The sequence below is a fragment of the Dipodomys spectabilis genome, unplaced genomic scaffold (assembly GCF_019054845.1).
Source record: "Dipodomys spectabilis isolate Male_0828 unplaced genomic scaffold, ASM1905484v1 ptg000108l, whole genome shotgun sequence".
In the NCBI taxonomy this organism is placed as follows: Eukaryota; Metazoa; Chordata; class Mammalia; order Rodentia; family Heteromyidae; genus Dipodomys; species Dipodomys spectabilis.
Genome location: NW_024870785.1, coordinates 3868459 through 3893142, shown reverse-complemented (window position 1 = coordinate 3893142; position 24684 = coordinate 3868459). Strand labels below are relative to the sequence as shown.

Below are 24684 nucleotides of genomic sequence, written 5' to 3'. Positions count from 1 at the left end.
GTGGCCTGGAGGGGTGCTCTGGTGTTCCCCCTGGGGGTTGAGGTGTGGCCTGAGCTGTCCTGGGGAGAGGTGCCAGCAGGGCAGTGCCTGGCAGCCTCCGTGGTGGCTTCTAACTGCCTTCCTAGGGCCCAGATGTGAGGCGGCTGGGCCCTGGGCAGGGCTCCGTGGTGATCTGCCCTCCTCCCAGCATCAGGGGTTCAGGACCGGGCGGAGCAGCTGAGGGCCTGGGCCCGCGGAATCCCACTTTCCCGTCCCTTCTTGGCCTTCAGGCTCACGCTCACACTCCGCCGCACTTCAGGGATCTGTGGCGTTGGTGGTGGGGACACCAGGCCACTCAGCTTCTTCCTGAAGCGCGCAGGTGCCGACACCTGTTTGCTTCTCAGGAACCTTTCCTACCCCTCATGCCCAAAGCTCTGCTTGTGATGGCCAAGTGGGGACCCAGATTTGTCCCTCAACCCACACACGGCAGTGGAGGTCCACGGGGCGGGGGGGGGGGGGTGGCTGGGCGGGGATGCCGAGCCCCTGGCAGGCACCTCAGGCCCAGGACCGCTCAGGTTCCAGCCGCAGCTGGTGGTGGAAACCACAGCCCGCAGCGTGCAGGTGCGAGGGGCCCAGGGAAGGGGCGAGCATTAACTATTTCTGGGGAGCATTCCTTCCATGCCCACACTCTGCTCTCCCCAAGCGCGGGGGTGGCTATCAGCGGGAGGAGGGAGGATCGCTGGCCACCGCAGGACGGCGATCCGGGTGTGACAGAGAAGCCCTGTGGAAGGCGGCGGCCCGCCTGCCCGGAGTCCTGGCGGCTCCTCCAGCCCCAGGCAGGCCTTGGCGGCCCGGCCCCCTCTGGGTCTGGTTACAGCTCCCACAGCAATTGCGTCCAAGCCACGCGGCTTCGCCAGGAGGAGGCCAGAGGAAACCCGGCCTGGGGACGGTGTTCCTCCCAGCTAACCTGGGGCGCCAGGCAGGGGCTGCCCCGTGGGCCTGGCGGGGCCCTGGCTCCCGGCTCAGGGACAGGGCACGGCTCCCACAGGTGCTGCTTCCAAGCGTGCGTCCCCAGAGGTGAGCGTGAGGCTGATGCCGCCGGCGGCCTGCCAGTGCACGCGGGCGCACTCGCCTCCTGCCAGCTCACCTGCACGCCAGCCTGGTGCCAAAGGCCAGGCCTGCCTTGCCTTAGCTCTCCCCTGACTCTGAAGTCCTTCTCATTTTCCCCAGCGTACATCACCTCTGTATTCTCTTATTTTTTCCTCAATGTGCACGGTGAAACCGGCCACTTGTTATGAGCACGTGCTGGGCCCTCACTCTATCTGTCAGGCTTTGTGGCATGAACCTTGAAACCCAGGAACACGTCTGTGCTGGAGCTGCTTACGACCCGGCACAGCAGACATTCACACTCTGTTCAGAAAGAACTCAGAGTCTAAGGAAAAGTACCAACTTTTTCAAGGCCAGAGGAAAGACTAGTTTCTGCACAGAGCTTAGAAGTGTTTCCTGAAATGCACAGGGCTGGTGCTGGAAAGGGGCTTAGGCCCAAACTGAGGGGGCACGAATGTGAAGTAAGCCAGGAGCCGGTGGCTCACGCCTGTCTGTCATCCTAGCTACTCAGGAGGCTGAGATCTGAGGGTCGCGGTTCAAAGCCAGACTGGGCAGGAAAATCCGTGAGACTCTGATCTCCAATTGGCCACCAGAAAACCAGAAGTGGCGCTGTGGCTCAAGTGGTAGAACGCTCGCCTTGAGCTGAAGAGCTGAGGGACAGCGCCCAGGCCCAGAGTTCAAGACCCACAACCAACCAACAACAACAACAACAAAAAAGAGCATGTGAACAGAAATAGGTCATCTCAGAGGTTCCCATGGGGCAGTGGACCTGACTCCAAGGAGGCTTCTAGAACTAGGTGTGGGGGGGGGGGTGAGGGAAGCAGACTAGAGTTGTGGAGAGCTGGTGCAAAGACAGAGGGAAGTGGAGGGGAGGGGAGGGGAGGGCAGGGGAGGGGCAGGAGAGGGGAGGGAAGGGGAGGGGAAGGGGAGGGATCTTATTACAAGGGACCTCACCGTATAAAATCCAAAGTGAGGGCACGGTTTCCCCTGTGCCCACATGTGCTCATGGGGGGAGGGGGTTTCACCCCTCACACAGATTCGCTGAGGGTGCCCATGCACAGACAAGACGCAGACCAACAGAACACGCGTGCACCACTGTTCAGGTAGGCAGGAAGCGCTGCGTGGGAGACGCGCAGTGGGTGTGTCAATGCAGTGCCCATCCTCACAGGCAGTTTACAGAGACACCAATTTTTGGAGGCTCCAGCACCCTTGACCTTGACCTTGACTGCTGGGGCTCGTCCAGTGCAACCAACACCACATCCCTGCATGCACGTGTGCGTGTGCAGGGCTGGGGGGGGGACAGCACCAGGCCCCAGGTCTGCTTTGAGTTGCAGCTGATATCCACCACACATGGTCCTCATCTGGCCTAGCTCTTCCTCTTGCTCTGCCTTTTGCCAACATTGCGCTTGGCAGGGTGCAGCCCGGCAGATCCACGGCCAGTGGGGAACAGCCTGTTCCCTTCTCTGGCACCCTGGCCCTCCCTCCCTCCTCCCGCACTCCTCCCTGCCCTGAAGCTGCCTTCCAGGGCCTGGGACTCCCAGGCTGCTTTAGAAACAGCTCCGAGTCCACTTATCAAAGACATGGGGGGGGGGGGGCTGGGAAGGTGGCTCAGTGGTAGAGTGCTTGCCTTGCATGCATGAGGTCCTGGGTTCGATTCCTCGGCACCACATAAGCAGAAAAAGCCAGAAGTGGCACTGTGGCTCAAGAGCTGAGGGACAGTGCCCAGGCCGAGTTCAGGCTCCATGATCGACCAAAAGGTAAATAGACACCTGGATGGGCTGAAGGGAGCAGTGTGACCCTGTATCCCCAGCATGTGGAAGACTGAGCTGGCAGGAGACCTGCGGGGCTGAGTTGACCCTTCTTCCCCGGGGGCAGGCAGCCTGGGATGGGTGTGGAGGGTTTGTCTCAGCAGTGAAGCAGAGGTTGGACGCCCTATGGACAGGGGACCCACAGGGACCTGCTCTAAGCTTCGAGGCCTAGATCAGGCTGCAGAAAAGGCTCGGTGCCTTGGGTCTCCTTCCAGTTCCCATCCCCTCTAGAGGCCCGCAAGCATGCCCGGGCCGAGAAAGGCAGAGTATTAGCCGTCCGTATGCCGGCTTGGAGATGTGAATGGCTGACAAGTGTTACTGTACCTGGCCAGGGAGCCACTCCCAAATGTGTGCTGGGGACGGAGGGGCCCCTGGGAGCTGGAACTGCACCCGGGTCCTGGGCACCCCCTCGGCGTGCCGGGGCTACTCTCACAGTCCTGGTTGGGAGTCCCAGAAGGAAGATTTATGAGGTTGGTTCCTGCCTCCCCCCAGACTCTTTTGTCTTTTATCACCCCATAAATGGGGGAGGACGCTTGCTGAGCCTGGCCACAGCCGTGCTGGGCTCCTGCCAGGGCTGATGGGTGTGTGTGTCCACACTGACCCGGCGCAGGTGTGCGCCCTCTGTCCCCAGAGCGTCTTGAAGAACAAACTGTTCCACCAGGGTGGCACCCAGGACGGGAGAGGTGTAGACCCCTGCGGGGCCCGGGGCCTGCTGCAGCTGCTTCCTGTTGTTAGAGGGCTCCTCCAACGGATCGTGGGGCTGGGCCCTGGGCACCTCCACGCCCCAGCCCGCCTCACTTCCACAGTGTTCAAGGAGAAAGAAGCCATGTGACGGGCAGGCTCGATGCTGGCCTCAAGCGCCGCATCTCCTGTCCTCAGATACGTGCCCTAGACTCGGCCCCAGCCCCCCCTTCTCCGGAGCCCCCCAGTTCCCTCTCCACTGGCCATGGAGGACCATCCTCCCCGGGACGCTGTCCTTTACTTCCCACTGCTGTGTGCTGTGCTTTGCTGGTTCACGCAGGGCTGTTCTGTCTCCTTCTCAAGACCTGCAGACAGGACACTGTCCCTGAACCACAGCTTCTGACTTCAGAGAAGATCCTGCAGAAGAGTGACTACCGGGAGGGCACAGTCGACCCCTGGGGAGCCTGCCCGTGCCTCTTGGTTCCCACCTGAATTTTATTTATTTCCTTGTCTATCGTGGGGCCTGAACTCTGGGCCTGGGCCCTGTCCCCCAGCTCTTTGGCTCAAGGTGAGCGCTCTACCACTTGAGCCACAGTGCCACTTCTGGTTTTTTGAGTGGTTTATTGGAGATAGTCTCATGGAATGTCCTGGCTGGGCTGGCTTTGAACCAGGATCCTCAGATCTCAGCCTCCTGAGTAGCTAGGATGACTAGCTAGCTATCCACTAGCATCCAGCCTGAATCTTAATTTTATTATTTATGTTCATTTTTTAATTTTGTTGGTTGTGGGGCTTGAGCTCAGGGCCTGGACGCTGACCTTGAGCTCTTTTGCTCAAGGCTAGCACTCTACCACTTTGAGCCACAGTGCCACTTCCGGTTTCCTGGTGGCTAATTGGAGATAAGAGTCTCACGGCGACTTTTCTGCCCAGATCATCAGATCTCAGCCTCCTGAGTAGCCAGGATTACAGGCGTGAGCCTCGGCATGTGGGTCCCACGTGAACTTTAGTCAGCATGCTGTGATGAGGAAGAGAAGGGTGATTTGGACTCTCTCTCCAGAATGTTCTGCCTGGCAGTCACGTTGCCTTGTTACAGGAAGCTGACCAAGGCCTGGCTCTTCTGAGCCTGTGGCCCTGGGGACTTCCAGGTTCTCGGCTGACTAATCATGAGTATCACTGAGAGGGACGTGATCTGACTACCTCCACCCTCAAAGGGATTCCTGCAGTGGAGGTGCTCACAGGTGGCCAGAGAGGGGAGGGGTGGGGCATGGGGGGTCAGGCCCTGCTCCCGGAATGTTCCCAACAGGGAGCGTCCAGGTGGTCTCCCGTCCCGCGGCTCTGGGCCTGGCTGGCGCTCTGCAGGTCTGAGGGGCTGCGGTGGGGGTGGAGAGAGCAGAAGCCTGGGCCCAGCGCTCTTCCCTCCATTGTGAGATGGCCTTGGCTAGAGGCCAAGCAGGAAGCCGCCTCGAATCCGTGGCCTGGCGCCTGGGGTGTGAGGACGCCTGTCTCCCCCGCCACTCCCCCCGCAGGGATGGCTGAGGCTGGCATGAGGGCCCACCTGTTAGAAGGCAGCCCGAGCAGCCCGTGGCCCGTCAAGGCCAGGGAGGCCTGTGGCAGGCGGTGGAAGGCTCAGGCCCGGAGCTCAGGGCTGCTGCCTCTACTCTGTCACTGTGGACTCTGGGTCCAGCTGCTTTTCTTACTTATGAATAACTAGAAGGAAACAGATCGGACTGGACTGACCTCCAGACCTCCTTCAGCTCAGTGACATGACCCACTGAAGCCGGTGACTCCCTGGTGACCGCCAGGGCGGGCAGGCCGCCGCTTGGTGGTGTTGGGGTCCCTCAGATAAATCTGCGCCACTTGCATTAGGGATCAATGAAGACATCGAGTACCGCTTTGGAGAGTCGGACAGCTGGTTAATTTGTGTGGAAACTGGCCACAAACTCTCCTGTCCTTGACTTCCAGGCCACAATCTAAACATTGGGGATCCCTCATCATCGTGAATAAAGGGGTCCCTCCTCCTGCCCATCAAACACATGAAATGGAAGAAGGGGGGCAAGAAGACAGGTCCAGGTCTCTAGCCTGGCTGGGAGGGTTGTACAGTCACCAGGCCTGCCTGGCCTGGCCTGCTTCCCCCTCCGGGGTGAGATGTGTTGGACTCTCTTCCTGAGCAAGGAAGGAAGTCATGGACGGAAGGGGAGAAGCTGCCCTTCCAGCCTTTTCATGAGTGCAAGCACAGGGGTCCTGGGTTCTTTATGAGATACAGCTGTGGGGCACTGGGAATTCCCATATACTGCCCCAAGACCCAAGCACCTGAGATCCCACAGTCTGTTCTTCGTTCAACATGGCTTGAGCATGCCAGGGTGAGGGCGGCCACCTTGTCTCTGCACAGCGGATCCAGGCTGGAATGGCCTGGGGGAAGGGGCAGCACTGGGTACGCTTGCGTTTCCTAGCCTGTGTGTATCTGTGAACTTTCTATGGATATCAGCTCACTTCTCACTCCCTGAGTGCAAGGAAATCAGCCTGTTTCAAAGCTCCTACAGACTTCCCCTCAGCAATCAGCTACCAAGTACCAATATGGGCCTAGAACTCGGGGAACGAGGATCCAGGAGAAGGACTCTGCCTGGAGGAGCAAAATCTTGTTCTATCTTAAGTCATTCTGTGTAAGGTAAATGATGGGGCAGGCACTGGGAGCTGCCGGCCGCTACGCTTGTGTGGTGAGGTCATGGCGCCCCCTGTCTGCCAGAAGAGGCACTTGTGCCTGGGAGATGCCACCTAGAGGGAGGGCATGGGGACTTTGCCTACTTTATCTCTGCCAGCAGGAGAAAGGCAAGTATAGTTTGCTTGGCTTTTTTATTTGTTTTGTTTCCAATTTGACACAGGGTCTCAAAAATGGTAACTTTATAACCCAGGTTGTTTTTGAACTCTTGATCCTCTTACCTTAATCTCCCAAGTGCTGGGATTCCAGGTGTATACCTCTGTGCCCAACTTGTGACTATGTGTTTGACCAGGACACTTTTCTGGATACTGAAAAGTCTAAATGCATTCCAGTAGCCACACCTATAAATTCATCAACCCTAACAAGACCCTTGATCCTATTTCAAACTCATCTAATTCTTTACCTTAATTCTAATGTGACTAAGTCTTAATAAATTTGCTCTGTTTGCACAAAGGAAACCTATGATCCTCATATTTATGGAAAGATGATCTTTGGTGGTACAAGTAAGAATAGTCATCTAGGCCCACTGTGTCCCCTCAGCTATTTTTTTAATTTCTTTTTTTTTGGTCCGGTCGTGGGGCCTGAACTCTGGGCCTGGGAGCTGTCCCTCAGCTCTTCAGCTCAAGGCTAGCGCTCTACCACTTGAGCCACAGCGCCACTTCCAGCTTTTTTTCTTTTTGCTTATGTGGTGCTGAGGAATTGAACCCAGGGCCTCAGGCATGCAAGGCAAGTGCTCTACCACTGAGCCACCTTCCCAGCACCCCCCCCCTCAGCTATTTTTGAGGAGTAGCATTTTCTATCTCTGGACTCCTTGAATAGGGGAGGCCAATGCTGGTCCAGGCAAATGTCAGGACAGCTTGCTAAAGGCTTCATCTTACCTTAGTCTTTGCTGAAAGTCCCATGATGTGGGAGGGTCTGTGGGAGCAGCTTCCATTCCACCCTTCTCCTGGGAGAGGGGGCAGGGAAAAGGGAGGGCACAGAGGGGGGCGGAGGGAAGAGCCTGTGATTTGGAGACAGTGACTCAGCTCTCCTCACATAGTAATCTGCTCCAAGGGCCAAAAGCCATTAATCTCTATTACACATCTAAATTTGATTAATGATAGATGACCCTAACCACAGATAATTACAGGTTAGGATTTTGATTGTTGTACAACATCAAATTTTAACCATGACTTATTGACATAAATTCAATTTTATTGTACCCAGAGCTGCCTTTATTCCTGACTGATCATAAACAATACCACTTTTCTCATGAGAGAATTTATTCTTAGATCTAATCTTATACATCAGTTAGCTATATTTTATTCATTGTTTTAAATTTTGACATCTAAACATTTGGAATTTAGCAACATTTTATTTCACAGTATTATTTTTTTCCCCTTTTTTTGTGGTGATACTGGGGTTTGAACTCAGGGCCATGCATTTGCTAAGCAGGTGCTCTATCACTGAACACGCACCCAGCCCTCATAGTACCTATGTTAATGGTTCTTTTTGCCTATTGCAAATGATACTGTTTGTCCATATGATGATAATGAGTCAAATAACTAAAGAGTAGTGGTGACCTTTGGATATGGACAGAAATCATTTGGACATACTGGTGATGTCCAAAACATGGAGGGAGTATGTCCCATACACAATAACAATTTGACACTGTGTACTGAGCCTTTATTGTATGACAGGCTCACTGCTGTCCACATACATTGTCCAATAGAGTGCCTGCCCTGTCCAAGCCATATGGGCTATGGCATCTTTCAAATGTGGCTAGTATAACTGAGAAATTTGAAAAAAATAATTTTACTTTTGATTCATTTAAGTCTATAACACCATGACCATTACTATGGTCATTTTTCTCTGAGGCCATAGCAGAGATGAGATGTGAACCCAGACCTGAATTCAGAATAGGTGTTCTTAGTCATTTCCAGAGAAGAATGTGTGAAGAACACTCGGCCAGTAGTTACATTGTACTGGATGAAGTCTGGCTCAAACTGCCAGACTCAGGCATGTCTAGTACTAGAGAGATTCAGCCTATTGTGTGGTGGCCGTGAGATTTCACTTAGGTGACTATTATGACTTTATTTTAGAGAGAGGTCTCAATTATAATGCAGGATGGCTTACAACTGGTATTTATCTCACGCTGGCCTCGAATTCACCTTTCTCCGGCCTCTGCCTCCTCCTGCCTCTGCCTCCCAAGAGCTAGGATTACTGGTATGAATCACCACCCTCTGCTATGTGTTCATTAGTCAGTGGACCTGAGAGGTGCATGTGCTCAAGGCCCACGCTGAGGGCCAATCCTGATGAAGCTCCAAATGAACCTGCCACCGTGCTGCGCTGCTCAGGGGCAGGGAGGGCCCCGTGCTCCTTCCTGGGGTCCTTCTCCCCCCATCCCACGGCTCTCCACATAACCCAGTGTCCCAGAGGGTGACAGAAGCTAAGGAAGTGCACGATGTGCATCATCCAGGTCACACAAACACCGTACCTGGTTCCACTTCCATTCGTGACCACAGCAAATAGCAGACAGGCCCTCACGTCTTGGTTAGGTTTACTCTGGGATGATTTTTACATGTTCTTCCGAGTGTCTAGCGCCCTTTGCCCGCTCCTTACCTACGTTCGATGGCTTCATGGATTCGTCTACCTAGGCTTTGGTTTCCGCAGGGTCTGAGCCCATCTGGAACCCTACCTGTACGGGTCACACTCACTCCTCCACCCACAGTTCCTGGGCTCAAGAATGTGCCGTAGAGTTGGGGTCAGCTCCATTCCGAAGGTCACCACGAAGGCCGGGCGGGGCCCCGCGGGCTGGGCCCCGCGGGCTGCGCCCCGCGGGCTGGGCCCCTCCAGCTGCGCCCCTCCGGCTGGGCCCCTCCGGCTGCGCCCCTCGGGCTGGGCCCCGCGGGCTGCGCCCCTCCGGCTGCGCCCCTCGGGCTGGGCCCCTCCGGCTGCGCCCCTCGGGCTGGGCCCCTCCGGCTGCGCCCCTCGGGCTGCGCCCCTCCGGCTGCGCCCCTCGGGCTGGGCCCCTCCGGCTGGGCCTCTCGGGCTGCGCCCCTCCGGCTGCGCCCCGCGGGCTGGGCCCCTCCGGCTGGGCCTCTCGGGCTGCGCCCCTCCGGCTGCGCCCCGCGGGCTGGGCCCCTCCAGCTGTGCCCCTCCGGCTGGGCCCCGCCGGCTGCACCCCTCCGGCTGCGCCCCGCGGGCTGGGCCCCTCCGGCTGCGCCCCTCCGGCTGCGCCCCGCGGGCTGCGCCCCTCCGGCTGCGCCCCTCCGGCTGGGCCCCGCGGGCTGCGCCCAGCGTGCTGGGCCCCTCCGGCTGGGCCTCTCGGGCTGCGCCCCTCCGGCTGCGCCCCACGGGCTGGGCCCCTCCGGCTGGGCCTCTCGGGCTGCGCCCCTCCGGCTGCGCCCCGCGGGCTGGGCCCCTCCGGCTGCGCCCCTCCGGCTGCGCCCCGCGGGCTGCGCCCCGCGGGCTGGGCCCCTCAGGCTGGGCCTCTCGGGCTGCGCCCCGCGGGCTGCGCCCCTCCGGCTGGGCCCCTCGGGCTGCGCCCCTCCGGCTGCGCCCCTCCGGCTGGGCCCCTCGGGCTGCGCCCCTCCGGCTGCGCCCCTCCGGCTGCGCCCCGCGGGCTGGGCCCCTCGGGCTGCGCCCCTCCGGCTGGGCCCCGCGGGCTGCGCCCAGCGTGCTGGGCCCCTCCGGCTGGGCCTCTCGGGCTGCGCCCCTCCGGCTGGGCCTCTCGGGCTGCGCCCCTCCGACTGCGCCCCGCGGGCTGCGCCCCTCCGGCTGGGCCCCGCCGGCTGCGCCCCGCGGGCTGGGCCCCGCCGGCTGGGCCCCTCCGGCTGCGCCCCTCCGGCTGCGACCCGCGGGCTGCGCCCCTCCGGCTGGGCCCCTCCGGCTGCGCCCCTCCGGCTGCGCCCCGCGGGTTGCGCCCCTCCGGCTGGGCCCCGCCGGCTGCGCCCCGCGGGCTGCGCCCCTCCGGCTGGGCCTCGCCGGCTGCGCCCCTCCGGCTGCGCCCCGCGGGCTGCGCCCCTCCGGCTGGGCCTGGGTGGCCTCGGGGCCCCCTGGGAAAGTCTGTCCGTGTTTGTTTTCACCCCCGTCCTGGGTGTCTGAAGAGGAAAACTGCGGGTGTGCAGTGTCAGGAAACTTGCCCGACACATCTACCTAGACAGACACGAAAACCACGTTTCCATCAAGCCTTTCTTTTGCTCTCATCCCTTCCTACTCACTGGAGTTACGGTTACTGACTGAAATCCCCAGAAACAGAAACGCCGCCATCCGGGTTCTTTCCTCGCCGGGCCAGACAGGAGAGTGTCAGGGCGCAGGCGCGAGCCAGAGCGGAAATTGGGGTGGCGTGAGGGAAAAGGAACTGCGGAGCCAGGGATTGGTGGGAGAGACTGGCAGTCAGCCTAGTAGAGGAAGTCCTGCCCGTCGCAGGCTCGACTTCCGCCCCGAACTGTTTGGGGCTTTGGCTGAGCGGTGGGCCGCGGCGCGCCGCCATGGTGCTGTTGGAGAGCGAGCAGGTAGGCCAGACGCGACGGGCGCCGGGCTCCGCTGGACACCTGCCTGCTTTGGCGGGAGGGACAGGGGCCGGCTCTGAAGCGTCTTCACGGGGCCGGGCCTATTGTGTTTCAGTTCCTGACGGAGCTGACCAGGCTGTTCCAGAAGTGCCGCCCGCTGGGCAGCGTGTTCATCACCTTGAAGAAGTGTGAGCTGCGGGCCGGCGGGCCGGGAGGGCCGGGGCCGGGCGAGGGGCGCGAGGGGGCGGGGCCTGCCAGGGAGGGCGGGGCGTGGAGGTGGGCGGGGCCGACCGCCACGCCCCCACGCTCCCGCCCCAGGTTCGGCCGGCCGGGGCGCGAGGAGGGGCGGGGCCTGGATGTGGGCGGGGCCAGTCGCCACGCCCCCACGCTCACGCCCCAGGTTCGGCCGGCCGGGGGGCGTGAGGAGAGGCGGGGCCTGGATGTGGGCGGGGCCTGTTGCCACGCCCCATGCTCCCGCCCCTGGTTCGGCGGGGCGGGGCCAGTCGCCACGCCCCCATGCTCACGCCCCAGGTTCGGCCGGGACGCGAGGAGGGGGCGGGGCCCGAAAGTGGGCGGGGCCAATCGCCACGCCCCCATGCTCCCGCCCCTGGTCCCTCCGCCCGGCCGGCTCCTGGGAACGCTGCGGTCCCTCGTGTTGTGTTGTCGCCGAGCTCTGCCCCGGTTACGGAGGGCCACTGCCAAGGCAGGTCATCTTTTGCAAGGGAGCACAGTTGCCACCATCCGATTTGTTAATGGTGTCAGCCCTCGGGCTTGAACTCAGGGCCCGGCGGGGTCCCCGAGATTTTTTGCTGAAACCTAGCGCTCTACCTCTTTGAGCCACAGCACCACTTCCGGTTCTCTGGTGGTTCATTGGAGATGAGTTTCGCCGACTTTACTGACCGGGGTGGCTCCGAACGGCGATGCTCAAGTCTCAGCCTCCTGAGGAGCTCCTGTGTGAGGTTTACAATGCTTTGATGTGTTTCTATCTTCTAGTAGCTTCTGCAAGGTTTGCCCGACCCTGACATAGTGGATGATGTGGTTAACAGAACTAGGGCACTGTCACTGGGTTAGGTTACCCCAACTCCTTCCCTGTACCTCAATAAAGTGTTCTGCAACTTGAGCCCTGCCTCTGGCCTTTCTTTTTGTTTTAGTTTTTCAGCTAGGACTCAGCTGAGGTGGGATCCTCCTCAGATCAGATGTTTGGTCTTGTTTTAACTTTGTAGTAATGTTCACCATGTTGTCATCTTAATGCAGATGATGGCCGAACAAAACCCATTCCAAGGAAGGGTTCTGTGGAGGGTCTTGAGCCTGCAGAAAACAAGTGTCTGTTGAGAGCTACCGATGGGAAGAAGAAGATCAGCACTGTGGTGAGCCAAAATATTTTTATTTTTTTGAGATAGGGTCTGGTCGTGTAGCCCAAGCTAGGTTCAAATTCTACAGGTATGCCTGACTGTGTAAGGGATTTCAGTAGCACCGAGAAACACAGCTTCTTTAGTGGTCTGCTTCCGCCTGACCCATCTTGGTGTAGTTCTCATGTAGAAAAAGACACTACTTTGCTTATTCTCCAGGTAGAGGAATATGGAATAGAAAACGTCTTAAGAACATTCTGGCCGGGCGCTGGTGGCTCACGCCTGTAATCCTAGCTACTCAGGAGGCTGAGATCTGAGGATCGCAGTTCAAAGCCAGCCCGGGCAGGAGAGACCGTGAGACTCCTATCTCCAATAAACCACCAGAAAACCGGAAGTGGCGCTGTAGCTCAAGTGGTAGAGCGCTCGCTTTGAGCTGAAGGACAGCGCCCAGGCCCAGGGTTCAAGCCCCACGACCGACAAAAAAAAAACAAAAACATTCTGACCTAAAGTTGGAAGGAAGCATTTTAAAGATGAGAATGAGTATTCATGGGGCCTTCTGAGATGGAGTGGAGTGCAGGGTAGCTCTATGCATAAGTAGGGTCACTTCTTACTCTCTTTTTCCCAGGTGAGCTCCAAAGAAGTGAATAAATTTCAGATGGTGAGTTCCTGGTGTTCCCCTGTCCCCTCCCAGGGCCAGTTCCAGCATTAATCATGAACTCGGACTTGGTATTTGGTTTGTTGCTCTCCTGTCATAAGTTTTACCAGTATTTTCTAAGTAAAATCACCAGGGTGAGTGTCAACACTGATAATAGTTTTAGTGAGGTTTTCTTGTCTTAGAGGTCAGATACACTGTACCTCTAGTACTCCTGAACAAGAAGTTGCTTGTCCCTTTCCTTTTTCTCTTTTTTGCTGGTTGTGGGGCCTGAACTCTGGGCCTGGGCACTGTCCTCAGCTCTTCAGCTCAAGGCTAGCACTTTACTACTTGAGCCACAGCGTCATTTCTGGCTTTTTCTGCTTATATGGTGCTTTTTGCTGCTTATTTGGAATCAAATTCAGGGCCTCATGCATGCAAGGCAAGCATTCTACCACTGAGCCACCTTCCCAGCCCCCTTTCCTTTTTCTTAAAGCCTGCATCTCACAGTGGGGCAGGGCGTGTTGCAGAGCTGCAGTAATGCAAGTTTCATGTGGATGTGGTTTCCACCCTGCAGCCCCTGGGTGCTGCCTGAGTCCACTGGAAAGAGGGTGGCTGTCCTGTCAGCTTGCCCTCTGCTCACTCTGCTTGTGCTCTGTCTTCCAGGCTTACTCAAACCTGCTCAGAGCTAACATGGATGGGCTGAAGAAGAGAGACAAGAAGAACAAGAATAAGAAGGCCAAGACAGCCCAGTGAAGGCCACCTGACTCCACCATTACCAGAGAACTACAGAACTGCTATTTCTCCTTTTTCCCCACAAAGTTACGTTTCTCATTCCTCCACTGCAGCTGTTGTCCTGGGAGAAAGGCTGGGATGTTTTTAGGTGGGAAGCCAGTGTATTTGGGATCTGCACTGCATGGGTGTGTATTCCTGTGAAATTTCTCTGTGAAGAGCAATGTATCATTAAACCTGTTTAGTACTGATTGTCTCTTATTCCTCTTCCCACCCCATTTTAATAGTTCTGGTAGCAACTACAAATTCTGGAGTACTGACATTCATGAACAGGTTTTAAGCCTTGTAAAGAACTGACAGGCTGGGCGCCGGTGGCTCACACCTGTAATTCTAGCTACTCAGGAGGCTGAGATCTGAGGATCACGGTTCAGAGCCAGCCCGGGCAGGAAAGTCTGTGAGACTCTTTATCTCCAATAAACCACTAGAAAACTGGAAGTGGCGCTGTGGCTCAAGTGGTAGAGCGCTAGCCTTGAGCTGAAGAGCTGAGGGACTGCCCAGGCCCAGAGTACAAGCCCGACGGCCGACAAAAAAAAAACAAAAACTGACGGTTTCATGAAAAGTCATGTTATCTCATGGGAACCCTTACCTGCTCGTGCAAGTTCACCATCATAGTTCCTTTAGCAAATGTAAGTGAGTGTGCTTACCAGCACTAGGATAACCATGGTGTGAAGTTGTTAAACTGGAGATCCTGCTGGGTGTGGTAGTGGACACCTGTAATCCTCGTCCTCCACAGGCTGAGCAGTAAGATCAAGAACTCGTGTTGGCTTGGGCTACTCGGTGAGACCTCGTTTCAAAAAAACCCAATAATAGCTGTTTTCTCCCCCAAGAAACAAAACAATACAAATCTCAAGGTTAATGATTTTTTTTGTCCCTTTTTTTTTGTCTGTTGTGGGGCTTGAACTCTGGGACTGGGCGCTGTCCCTCAGCTCTTCAGCTCAAGGTAAGCGCTACCACTTGAGCCACAGCGCCACTTCCAGTTTTCTGGTTTATTGGAGATAAGAGTCTCAAGGACTTTCCTGCCTGGGCTGGCTTTGAACCTCGATCCTCAGACCTCAGCCTCCTGAGTAGCTAGGATGACAAGTGTGAGCTACCGGCACCTGGCAGTTTTTGGTCTTTTTAACCAATTTGGAAAAAAAAAAAATTAGTACTTTTGTGTGCTTTCACATGGGGTCTAAGGAAGAGCAAGACTTCTTGTGTCTCAACTCTGTAAGATCTATAGTGTTAATACATTTCCAGTAGAAAAGCAGCAGTTATATAAAAGCATTTATTATATCCAAAAAGATAAATTTATAATATATTACATATGAAAAAATGACAAAAGCTCAACTTGGCAGGCCAGCCTCCTAGAATTCAAAGTTAATTGAAAATGATATTGAATGTACAACATTCCATTCATTATTCTAGTGTGAGTTCCCTGTCGATTTGAACTTTGTAATGACAGTTCTTTAAGGTTAAAATAAAATTCTGTAGTAGTCATCTCTGTAGCTATACAGGAACAGCACAGAAACCCTGCAAAAGAAAAGTCGATTACATAACTGACTGAGGTTTTGTAGGTGAAGCACAGTTAAGTATTTTTAGAATACAGAGCTTTGTTATAAAGGGATTGAAAGTGAGCCACTAAGTCTGACAAGCTGTGACGGTCATTAGTCTACAATGAAAGGTCCTGGGTAAGGAAACCCATAGTCCCTCCCGGGCCTCCTGGTCACCCTTTGAGTGGAACAGTAACACCAAAGGTTACATTTGATAACATGATGTAAAGCAAACATCTACAAGTGAGTGAAGTAGGTGATGACTGCTCAGGCTTGCTGTGTTGACACTGGTTAAGACTGATGAGCTGGTTGCCAGCTATAGTGTAACAAGACAATGACACACACTTCATTCTGAAGCTGTTCCATAAACTGTTTTTTAAAGCATAGGAAAAGAACATAAAGGTCTTTGCTTTTGTGCTCAAGACTAGTGTTAAGCCACTTGAACCACAGCTCCACTTTTTGCTTTTTGGAGGTTCATTGGAGATAGAGTGTCATGGAGCCGGGCGCTAGTAGCTCACGCCTGTAATCCTAGCTACTCAGGAGGCTGAGATCCGAGGATCACGGTTCAAAGCCAGCCTGGGCAGGAAAGTCTGTGAGACTCTTATCTCCAATAAATCACTGGAAAACGAAGTGGCGCTGTAGCTCAAGGGTAGAGCTCTGGCCTTGAGCTGAAGAGGGCAGGGTCAGTGCCTAAGCGAGTTTAAGCCCCACGACCCACAAAAAATAAAAAAAATAAAAAGTGTCACGGACTTTCCTGCTCAGTCTGGCTTTGAACCAAGATCCTTAGATCTCAGCCTCCTGAGTAGCTAGGATTACGGGCATGATCCACCAGCACCTGGCTATTGTCTCCACTTTTAAACAAAAGCTTTAATGAGCATAATAAAGTACTCTGCCACAACTGCCCATCACCCTCTTGCCCTCCCACCCCACCCCATACAGTCTTGCTTTATAGTGAGGTCTTTTTTTTTTTTTTTGAGGGAGCAGGTGTCCAGATTCTGCACTTGGTGGCAACATATATCTGTTTTCTGTCCTTAGACATGTGAAACCTGTAAGACTTAAGAGATCACTTACTTTTTTTCAACTTTGATGTTATAAATTTCATCACAGACTAATTTGAGGTATCTTTGCTTTGGCAGGCGAGATAGCAGCTGCTTCACAGTCATGTTAAATGCCTGTTCATCTCCATCCCACTAGGATGAGACAGACAGAGAGACTTAGCAACATGGCAGCGAGGTTCTTTATCTCATTGGAATGCTAATGCCGTTCTTCCCTTCGGATTGCCAGGCAGGTATGGGGAGTAGAACTGGCAGGGAATCTGCATCAATCTTTTTGCTGGTCCTGGTAGGTCCTTGAACTCTGGGCCTGGACACTGTCCCTAAGCTCCTTTTACTTAAGGCTAGCACTCGACCACTAGAGCTACAGCACCAGGTTTTTTCTGTGATTAACTGGAGATAAGAGACTCACAGGCTTTTCTGCCCAGGCTGGCTTCATTCTCAGATCTCAGCTTTCTTAGTAGCTAGGATTATAGGTATGAGCCACTAATGCCTGGCTGAAAGTTCTTATTTAGGCTATTTGATGATAAAAGTATGTTCTTGTTATATAACACACACACACACACACACACACACACACACACACACACACACACACACACACACACACATCAGTGTAGTTCTTATCTACAAGTGAATTTCCTTATCTGGGATGATGTTATCAGCTGTGAAGCCTCAACAGGACAAAACACATTTCATGCTGAACTGCAGCCCTGAATTTAACCTCATGAAACGCTCTGTGCCTAAGTGGTAACTTCTTTTCAATTTTGAGATAAGGATAATTCTAAGATTATAAGATAGGGGCTGGGAAAGTGGCTCAGTGGTAGAGCGCTTGCCTTGCATGCCTGAGGCCCTGGGTTTGATTCCTCAGCACCACATAAGCAAAAAAAAAAGAAAAAAAAAAAAAAGAAAATAAAAGTTATCTAATTAAAAAAAAAAGATTATAAGATAAAAATGTAGATCTGCTATTCTGCATAGGACTGAATCCTGGTGTAGTTACTTACTAGCTGGGTGACATGAATTTAGGACTAATTAATACATAAAAGGGCCAACATTATGAAATTCATGGTGCTGCCAGACAAGTAGTATCTGTTACAAAACTGAATACCATTTTCAACTTTCTTTTGGCAAATTAACAGCAAAGGACACAGTACAGCATGGTTCACATCACCTACCTCCAGCGATAAGAACTGCAGGATTGTTTCTTTGGGCAGATCTACCTGTTAATACACAAGAAAAGCCCGTCACCTGCTGGAGGATTCAAAGCAGGCTTGCTGACATGAGATGCTTCATTTGGATGGGGAGCTGCATGGCTGGCAGCGTGTGAAATGCTACTGTGCTACAACTTACACCACACAGCGATAACATCTCAGCATAGCTGGGCTAAGAAGCAGTGGGGGCCGTGGCCCACACCCATGCACTGCACCCCAAGGCTTTGATGCTGCTGCAGGTACTTGCCATAGGCTTAGAAAGGAACAATCTGAAATAGAAAAATGATCCCCCACCTCCCCCTGTTTCAGAGGAAGAAAGAAGAGAAGCAACACCAACAAAATCTTCCATCTCCCCCAGTTTTTATCCATTTAGATTTGTGTGTGATTCACATCAGGAACAACCCAGTCTGCTGACACAAAAAGCCCTGAGTGCCGAGGGCTGCACCAGGCAGTGTGGACAGTGATAAAGAATGACTTACAGCCAAAATTTCAATTTCACTGCTTTTCTGATGTAAGTTGGCAAGGGTGGTCTGAAGTCGGGTTTGTACCTAGTAAGACGAAATGGAGAACGTGTTAAAACCAAGCCGTCTTCTGTTCCACAAAACCAGCACGGGACGACAAGGCCCAGAGAGGACTGCAAACAGTGTCTAGGGATGTGCTCTTCCTCTGCCTCAGAGAGAAGGGTGTCTGGCCTGTGATCTCATGGAAAAAAAGATTCTGAGGCTATCTTGATCATCTACTAATCCTTCCTGCTGCCTATTCCTTATGTAGAAATGATGCCTGGCAAAGGCTCGGGGTGCAGCAGGGGGTGGAGGTGGGGCGGGCAGGGGCAGACAGTGAGCTAAAGTGTCAGGTAGGGAGTTTGAATCCCAGTCTCAGACCAAGGGGGAAAAAAAAGCTCAGTACAGTCAACCTGTGCTATGGGAGCAGAGGGCTTTAGGGTTGAGATGTGAGCTAAGTTAGGAAAGAAGGGGGAAAGTAACAGCTGAGGAGATAAAACCGAAGGGTGTCAGGCTGGGAAGGTGGTTCAGTGGTAGAGCGCTTGCCTTGCATGCATGAGGCCCTGGGTTCGATTCCTCAGCACCACATAAACAAAAAGAAAAAAAGCCGGAAGTGGCACTGTGGCTCAAGTGGTAGAGTGCTAGCCTTGAGCTGAAGAGCTGAGGGACAGTGCCCAGGCCCAGAGTTCAGGCCCCATGACCGGAACCCCCCCCCAAAAAAAAGAAAAATATTCCCAAGAAACATGTTTCATATTTTCCTTTCTTTCTTGCTTGTATCTCTGTAGCTCACGCGTTAGAGCTAGGGAAGCCCCGGCCGGGGTACCTGGGTCTCGTACCGCCTCCTCGTGCTGGCTGACAGCTTCTCCGGGGCTACCACACTCACAATGGGCACGACTGGAGCTCCGTGAATTTCAAACAAACCTGAAAAAGAAAGTTCCGGGTTTACAGCCTTGTCTGTGCCCCGTTTCTGGAGCACACCAGAGAGAGACTGGTTTCTCAGCAGACATCTTGCCTTGGCTCTGAGGAGTAGAGCACACTGGGCTTTGCTTTGTTCCTTTTTTCCTTATGTTTCTGAGATAGCTCGGTCTGGCCTCAAACTCCCAACCCTCCTGCCTCAGGCTCCTGAGTGCTGGGATTTCCCGGGAGCACTACCCCACCCAGCTTGAAATACTTTTCAATTTTCTCTGTATGGGCGAAAGCTATCCACATTCCATCTATTAGAATAAATGGAGTCAAAGGAAGCGTATGCTACTTATATGAGCAAGACAGTGAGCCCAGGCGCACCGCGTCAGAGGAGTCACCCACCCCACACTTTGAGTGATTTCATGGGTGTGGATTCCTGTGCTTCATCCTCAGGGGGTGAGTTCCACGTGGTGCACTTTACAGTTTACAAGATACTTTGCAAAGATCACTTCCATGTCACAGGGAGCGACACACCATTCCCCAGTACTTTGGGCAAACGCAGCATTATGTGTTCATGTTGTAATTAGTCATTATACCTGAAGCGTTAGAAAATGACCCCTTCAGACTTTGCACTGCAAGATTATCGGAAGCTTCTCTAAAAACAAGCAAACAGAAACAATTAGAAACTGTGAATAAGGAAAAAGCAACAGGTAACCCCAAGTGATGGAGATTCCTGTGCCACTTTTTCTACTGAAAATGAAAACACATTCCTCTTGGTTACTAGTGGGAGAAAAACAAAAGAAACCACAACAAAAAATGCACTGAGTTATGCTTTTGGTCAAGAGCAAGTAAAAAGCTGGTAAGAGTATAATTTCAGGTTAATGCCTACAGAAAACATTCTGATTTCTCAGCTAGGTCTGAAATTCCAGCTCCACATGGGAGGTCTGGAGCACACAGGAAAATGTATGGCACAGGCTATCTCAGAAATGGACAGTGCGCTTTCTAATGCTTTAGGAGACACAGTAGAACATTGAGGGGAAATTAGATAATCATGTGCATGGAGAAAAGGTCAATGTCTCCCTAGAAGAAGTAAATTCCACCTTGCCCTCTACCTGTCTTCCTTTTTTTTTTTGTCAGTTGTGGGGCTTGAACTCAGGGCCTGGGTGCTATCCTTGAGCTTCTTTACTCAAGGCTAGCACTACCACTTTGAGCCACCAGTGCCACTTTTGCTTTTCTGGTGGTTCATTGGAGATAAGTGTCTCACAGACTTTCCTTCCCCAAACTGGCTTTGAACCATGATCCTCAGATCTAAGCCTCCTGAGTAGCTGGGATTACGGGCGTGAGCCACCAGCGCCCGGCTTGGGGCCCTGCTTTAATTTTTATTTTTAGTGCTTTTCCTCCCTTTGGTAAATTTGTGTTCAAGTGGCCGAACATTTTCTTTCACACCATGAGAAAGCGCAGGCACAAAATGCCACCCAGATTCAGCCATGAACAGACGGAAAAAGCAACAGCATGCATGCTGTGGCTCCTCTCTTGGAAGCATTACCGTGCTCGGCTGCCGCTCGAGCGTGTCCTCTAAAGGTTCGCTGACAGAAGCTTGGCTCCCCAAGTTGCAAGGGGAGACGTTGGGAGTGTGAGCAAATAATAGGTTATAGAGGCTCCCAGGACCCAGCCTTGGGTTCTTTGTTATAGCAAGACAAAACAGACTAACACAATTATGGAAAACAAATGTTGAAAGCAAGGGATGACCCGAGTCAAGGGCCAAAGAATTCAGCCATAACGACAGGATTACACAGAAAGCAGCACAATGGTGAATTCAGGCAGATGCTCAGATTTAAAGTGATCTTGTCCTGTCTTTCTTTCCTAAAACAGTTACCTTTAAAACGAACCACAGGCAATTGCAGCCAATCTCCTGCAGGCTTTCATTCACTAAGTTACCTGGTGTTCCTCTCATCGCTGACTTTGGTCCTCAGTTTTTGCAAAACATGGTCCACAAGATCGGACTCCAGCACGCGCTTCTCGGTTTGCCTTTCCTTCTCGAAAGACTTAACCTTAGAAAGGGGGACACGAGCTTGTCATGTGGTGGTTCCTGAAGCCCTAAGTGAGGCTCCGGGAGCCACCAGCTGCCTTAGAGATGGGCCGTTTAGGCCAGGGGTTCTTTTATATGGCCAGGCCTGGGGCTTGAACTCAGGGCCTGGGCACTGTCCCTGAGCCTCTGTGCTCAAGGCTAGCACTCTACCACTTGAGCCACTGTGCCACTTTTGGCTTTTTCTGTGTGTGTGGTACTGAGGAATGGTACCCAGGCCTTCATGCATGCTAGGAAAGCACTCTACCTCTGAGCTACCTTCCCAGCCCAAGGCTAGTGGGTCTTAACCCAGGGTGACCCTGTTCCTACAGAGCTTCGGCTACAGGACTCTGACTTCACTGAGCATTTTCTTTTCTTTTTTTTTTTTTGGGGGGGGGGGGGGGGGATTGGTCATGGGGCCTGAACTCTGGACCTGAGCGCTGTCCCTCAGCTATTCAGCTCAAGGCTAGTGCTCTACCACCTGAGCCACAGCACTACTTCCGGCTTTTTTCTTTTTGCTTATGTGGTGCTGAGGAATCGAACCCAGGGCCTCATGCATGCAAGGCAAGCGCTCTACCACTGAGCCACCTTCCCAGGCCCTGAGCATTTTCTAGCCATATTTCATACACTAACAGCAGGGCCTGAGGCTTCGATGTCTCTTTCTCCCCCATGGTCCTAAGTCCAATCTTTCCACATTTTGAGTGCTAAAAATACCATGCTAGACAGACAACACAAGGGATCTCTTTTGTTTTGATCGGTGTGTGTCTTGAACTCTGGACCTGGTCGCTGTCCCTCAGCTCTTCAGCTCAAGGCTAGAGCTCTACCACTTGAGCCACAGCGCCACTTCCAGTTTTCTGGTGCTTTATTGGAGATAAGAATCTCACAGATTAGGGCTGGGATGTAGCTCAGTGGCAAAGCGCTTGCCTAGCAAGTGCAACGTCCTGGGTTTGATCCCCAGTACCAAAAAAAACAAAACAAAACAAAAAAGACAAAAAAAATACAGTTAAAAAAAAAAAAAGAATCTCATGGACTTTCCTGCCTGGGCTGTCTTTGAACCACGATCCTCAGATCTCAGCCTCTTAGGCAGCTAGGATTACAGGCGTGAACCACCAGCACCTGGCTAAGTGATCTCTTTTGCGTTCCAAAAATGAGGATGATGCTACCAACCGTCCATGGGCGGAAGCACAAGTGACGTTGAAAGGAACTTGACAGGCTTAGTGATGTAGCAAAATGAACCAGAGAAACATGAGCCTCCATTCTGGAAGGCCAGTCAGACATGGTAACTGGAAAAGCCAATGGATCTGAGGTGGTGGTAAGTTCAGTATGTGCCAAAAGAGCCTCCTGGTTGCTAAGGGCCACCTTATCCACAGGCTGAGAAGGAGTATAGAAGGAGTATGGATTCTGGACTGCAGGAGATCCGAGACCCTTCCTACCCAGTCAGAGCATGCTCCAACACTGCAGAATTCCAATTAAACACCAGGCAACTACAAGTGGCACTGTGGCTTAAAGTGGTAAAGGGCTAGCCTTGAGCAAAAAAGCGCAGGCACAGTGCCTAGGCCCTGAGTTCAAGCCCAATGACTGACCAAAAAAACAAAAAAACAAAAAAACACCTGTATTTTAAAAGCCTTTTATAAAAAGATAACTGAATTAAAAAAGTACATCAATAGCTATATGCAGTAGCTTACATCTGTAATTCCAGCTACTCAGGAGGTGCAGAAAAGGAGAACTGCAGTTCAAATGCAGGCCAAGCAAAAACTTTGAAAGACCCAAGCTCAACCAACAGCTGTGTACATAGTGTATGTCTTGTCATTCCAACTACAGTGGGAATCATAAAAGGATCAGAGTTCAGACTTGCTCAGAAACAATGAAAATAAAAGGGCAGGAGGCATGGCTCAATTGGTAGAACGCTTCCTAAACAAATATCAATCCCCAAGTTTGAACCCTAATAGCACCAAAAAATTTATGCTTATATGTGTGTGACTACATGTATGAAACATACATATATCTATGAGATATTATGAGATATAACATATATAAAATATTTGGCAACAGCACAAAAGATGAGCGAGAAATAGACACATGCTGTTGTACAGTTCATATACTCCATACATACGCCACATACATGTACGCATGTAATGCATGAGTGGAAATTAAAAACTTTTACATTTGAAATTTCTTTGCTTTTTTGGTCTAAGACTGGGAACTCAGTATCTGTTTCTTTTGGTCACCGGCTGGTGCTCTACTAACTGAGCCATACTGCCAACCCTTGAAATTTCTTTCTTTTTCTTTTGGACATGCTTGGAACTAAATCCACTCCTCAGGCAGGCTTACCGTGCAGCTTTGCTTGTTATTCTTACTTTTCAAGGTGGAGAAAGAATGAGTGAGGAAAGCAGGAAGAACCCAGCCATAGTTTTCTCTCTGCTTTTGTTTTGCAAGCCCTAGAAGTGCTCGGGCGCTCGTGCTCGTTTATCCCCTTTCCCCAGAGGGACAGTGGACAGGGCCACCACACCGGGGTCCCCCCCCCCCCGCAGCCCACACCCCAGTGGCTGTGCCCCACTTGGGAAATGCGGCGTTTCCCGCAGTCTTTACCTTGACATGGCTTCCTTCTTTATCGGAGACGAGCGCCACGTAGGTGATCTCATGATGGCGGCAGTACTCCTGCAACTCCTCGAGGGACTGAAACACACACAGCAGAGCAAATAAACTCCTGACCGCCGGAGCCGGGTCAGGATGAGGAGAGGAGAAGGCAGGCTGATTGCAGGGACCTAAGTGCTGTGCCAGAAGAGCGAGGGCTGGAGGAAGGGTGAGTGCAACTGTGGTCAGGGTGCCGTTGAAGTGCAGTAGGCTTGGACACGGCCCCCACAGACGGGCATGTTCTAATTGTGGATCTGGGTCAGCAGTGTGGGCCCAGGACCATGCTTGGGGTCCTCTAGGAGGCTGCCAGCCAGAGTTGGGACCCAGCTTAGCGAGGGATGAAGAGGCCTCCATGCCGAGCTTAAAGGAGCCACGGAGCACAGGCCTACGGGAGCTGGAAAGGAAGATCTCCCCAGAGCCTCCTGAAGAAGCAAGTGGCACCGTAGCTGCCCCTGACCAGAGCAACACTGACATCTGACCATCAACTTTCAGAAATGAAAGAAAACCAGCCGCTAAGTCTGTGGTATCTGTTACTGTCGAGTACAGGAGCAACTCTCACCACTGAGGTCACGCGTTGGACAGGTCACAGGTGACCCCTGGCTGTGCGCGCTCTGCCCTGCACACCTCTACCCTCTAGAGGATGACTTGTGGAAGCTGGAACTGAGTGCACTGAGCCCCGGCGGCTCCCCAGCCCGTTACCTGTGACCAGTCGTACATGAGTTCTGCCGTGATGCCGGCCGCCCAGAGTTTCTGGGTTAGGCTGATGGCTCTGGACATGGACATCTGCCCAGCGCTGACAACCAGGAGGTCACAAGAGCTCACTGCCACCTGCACACAGACAGAACGGCGGCACTGAGAGACAATTCGCGGGTGTGTGAGGGGCCCTGCAGCGGTGCCCACGGGCACTTTTTGGAATTCTGTGCCACAGCACAGTGCGTGGATGGCTTTGCTTTGAAAAAATGACATTGTGGGCTGGGGATGTGGCTTAGTGGTGGAGTGCATTACAGAGGGGCACAGAGAGGCTGGGTGGGGCGGAGGGAGCTGAGGAAGGTCACCAGCTAGAGAGGACAAGGCCCGGGTGCAAGGCGGCTGCCCTGGCCCTGTGGAAGGTAGACTAGACTGCCACATCTGAGACAGACTCATGGGCCTTGTACCCAAATCCAGGGAGGATCTATAGCCAGTCAGTCAGAAGCCAGACCACCTGCAGCGGGCATTGGAAGGTGAGGGGCCGAGGGGT

The 24684-nt window shown here is 53.3% G+C and overlaps 2 protein-coding genes across 3 annotated transcripts in view; one reads left to right on the top strand and one right to left on the bottom strand.

The window, feature by feature from the left end:
- The first annotated feature begins 10693 nt into the window (after nucleotides 1–10693).
- On the top strand, nucleotides 10694–13745 carry Srp14 (signal recognition particle 14). Its single transcript, XM_042687551.1, has 5 exons — nucleotides 10694–10784; nucleotides 10897–10969; nucleotides 12036–12148; nucleotides 12756–12788; nucleotides 13428–13745. Exons 1-5 carry the CDS (start codon nucleotides 10761–10763, stop codon nucleotides 13515–13517), a joined length of 333 nt encoding a protein of 110 aa, XP_042543485.1. The 5' UTR covers nucleotides 10694–10760; the 3' UTR covers nucleotides 13518–13745.
- A 1058-nt stretch (nucleotides 13746–14803) lies between these two features.
- Nucleotides 14804–24684, bottom strand: part of Eif2ak4 (eukaryotic translation initiation factor 2 alpha kinase 4) — a 57341-nt gene continuing 47460 nt past the window's right edge. Inside the window, exons 31-39 of one of the 2 annotated variants that reach the window (XM_042687549.1) lie at nucleotides 24147–24275; nucleotides 23403–23489; nucleotides 20687–20799; nucleotides 19345–19403; nucleotides 18669–18766; nucleotides 17825–17893; nucleotides 17310–17354; nucleotides 16154–16272; nucleotides 14804–15062 (exon numbers count right to left, since the gene is read on the bottom strand). In XM_042687549.1, the coding sequence (XP_042543483.1) occupies nucleotides 15005–15062; nucleotides 16154–16272; nucleotides 17310–17354; nucleotides 17825–17893; nucleotides 18669–18766; nucleotides 19345–19403; nucleotides 20687–20799; nucleotides 23403–23489; nucleotides 24147–24275 (777 nt within the window). In that variant the 3' untranslated portion in view covers nucleotides 14804–15004. Of the gene's footprint in view, nucleotides 15063–16153; nucleotides 16273–17309; nucleotides 17355–17824; nucleotides 17894–18668; nucleotides 18767–19344; nucleotides 19404–20686; nucleotides 20800–23402; nucleotides 23490–24146; nucleotides 24276–24684 lie in introns of those variants that run through there. The other variant, XM_042687550.1, reaches the window with a different exon arrangement.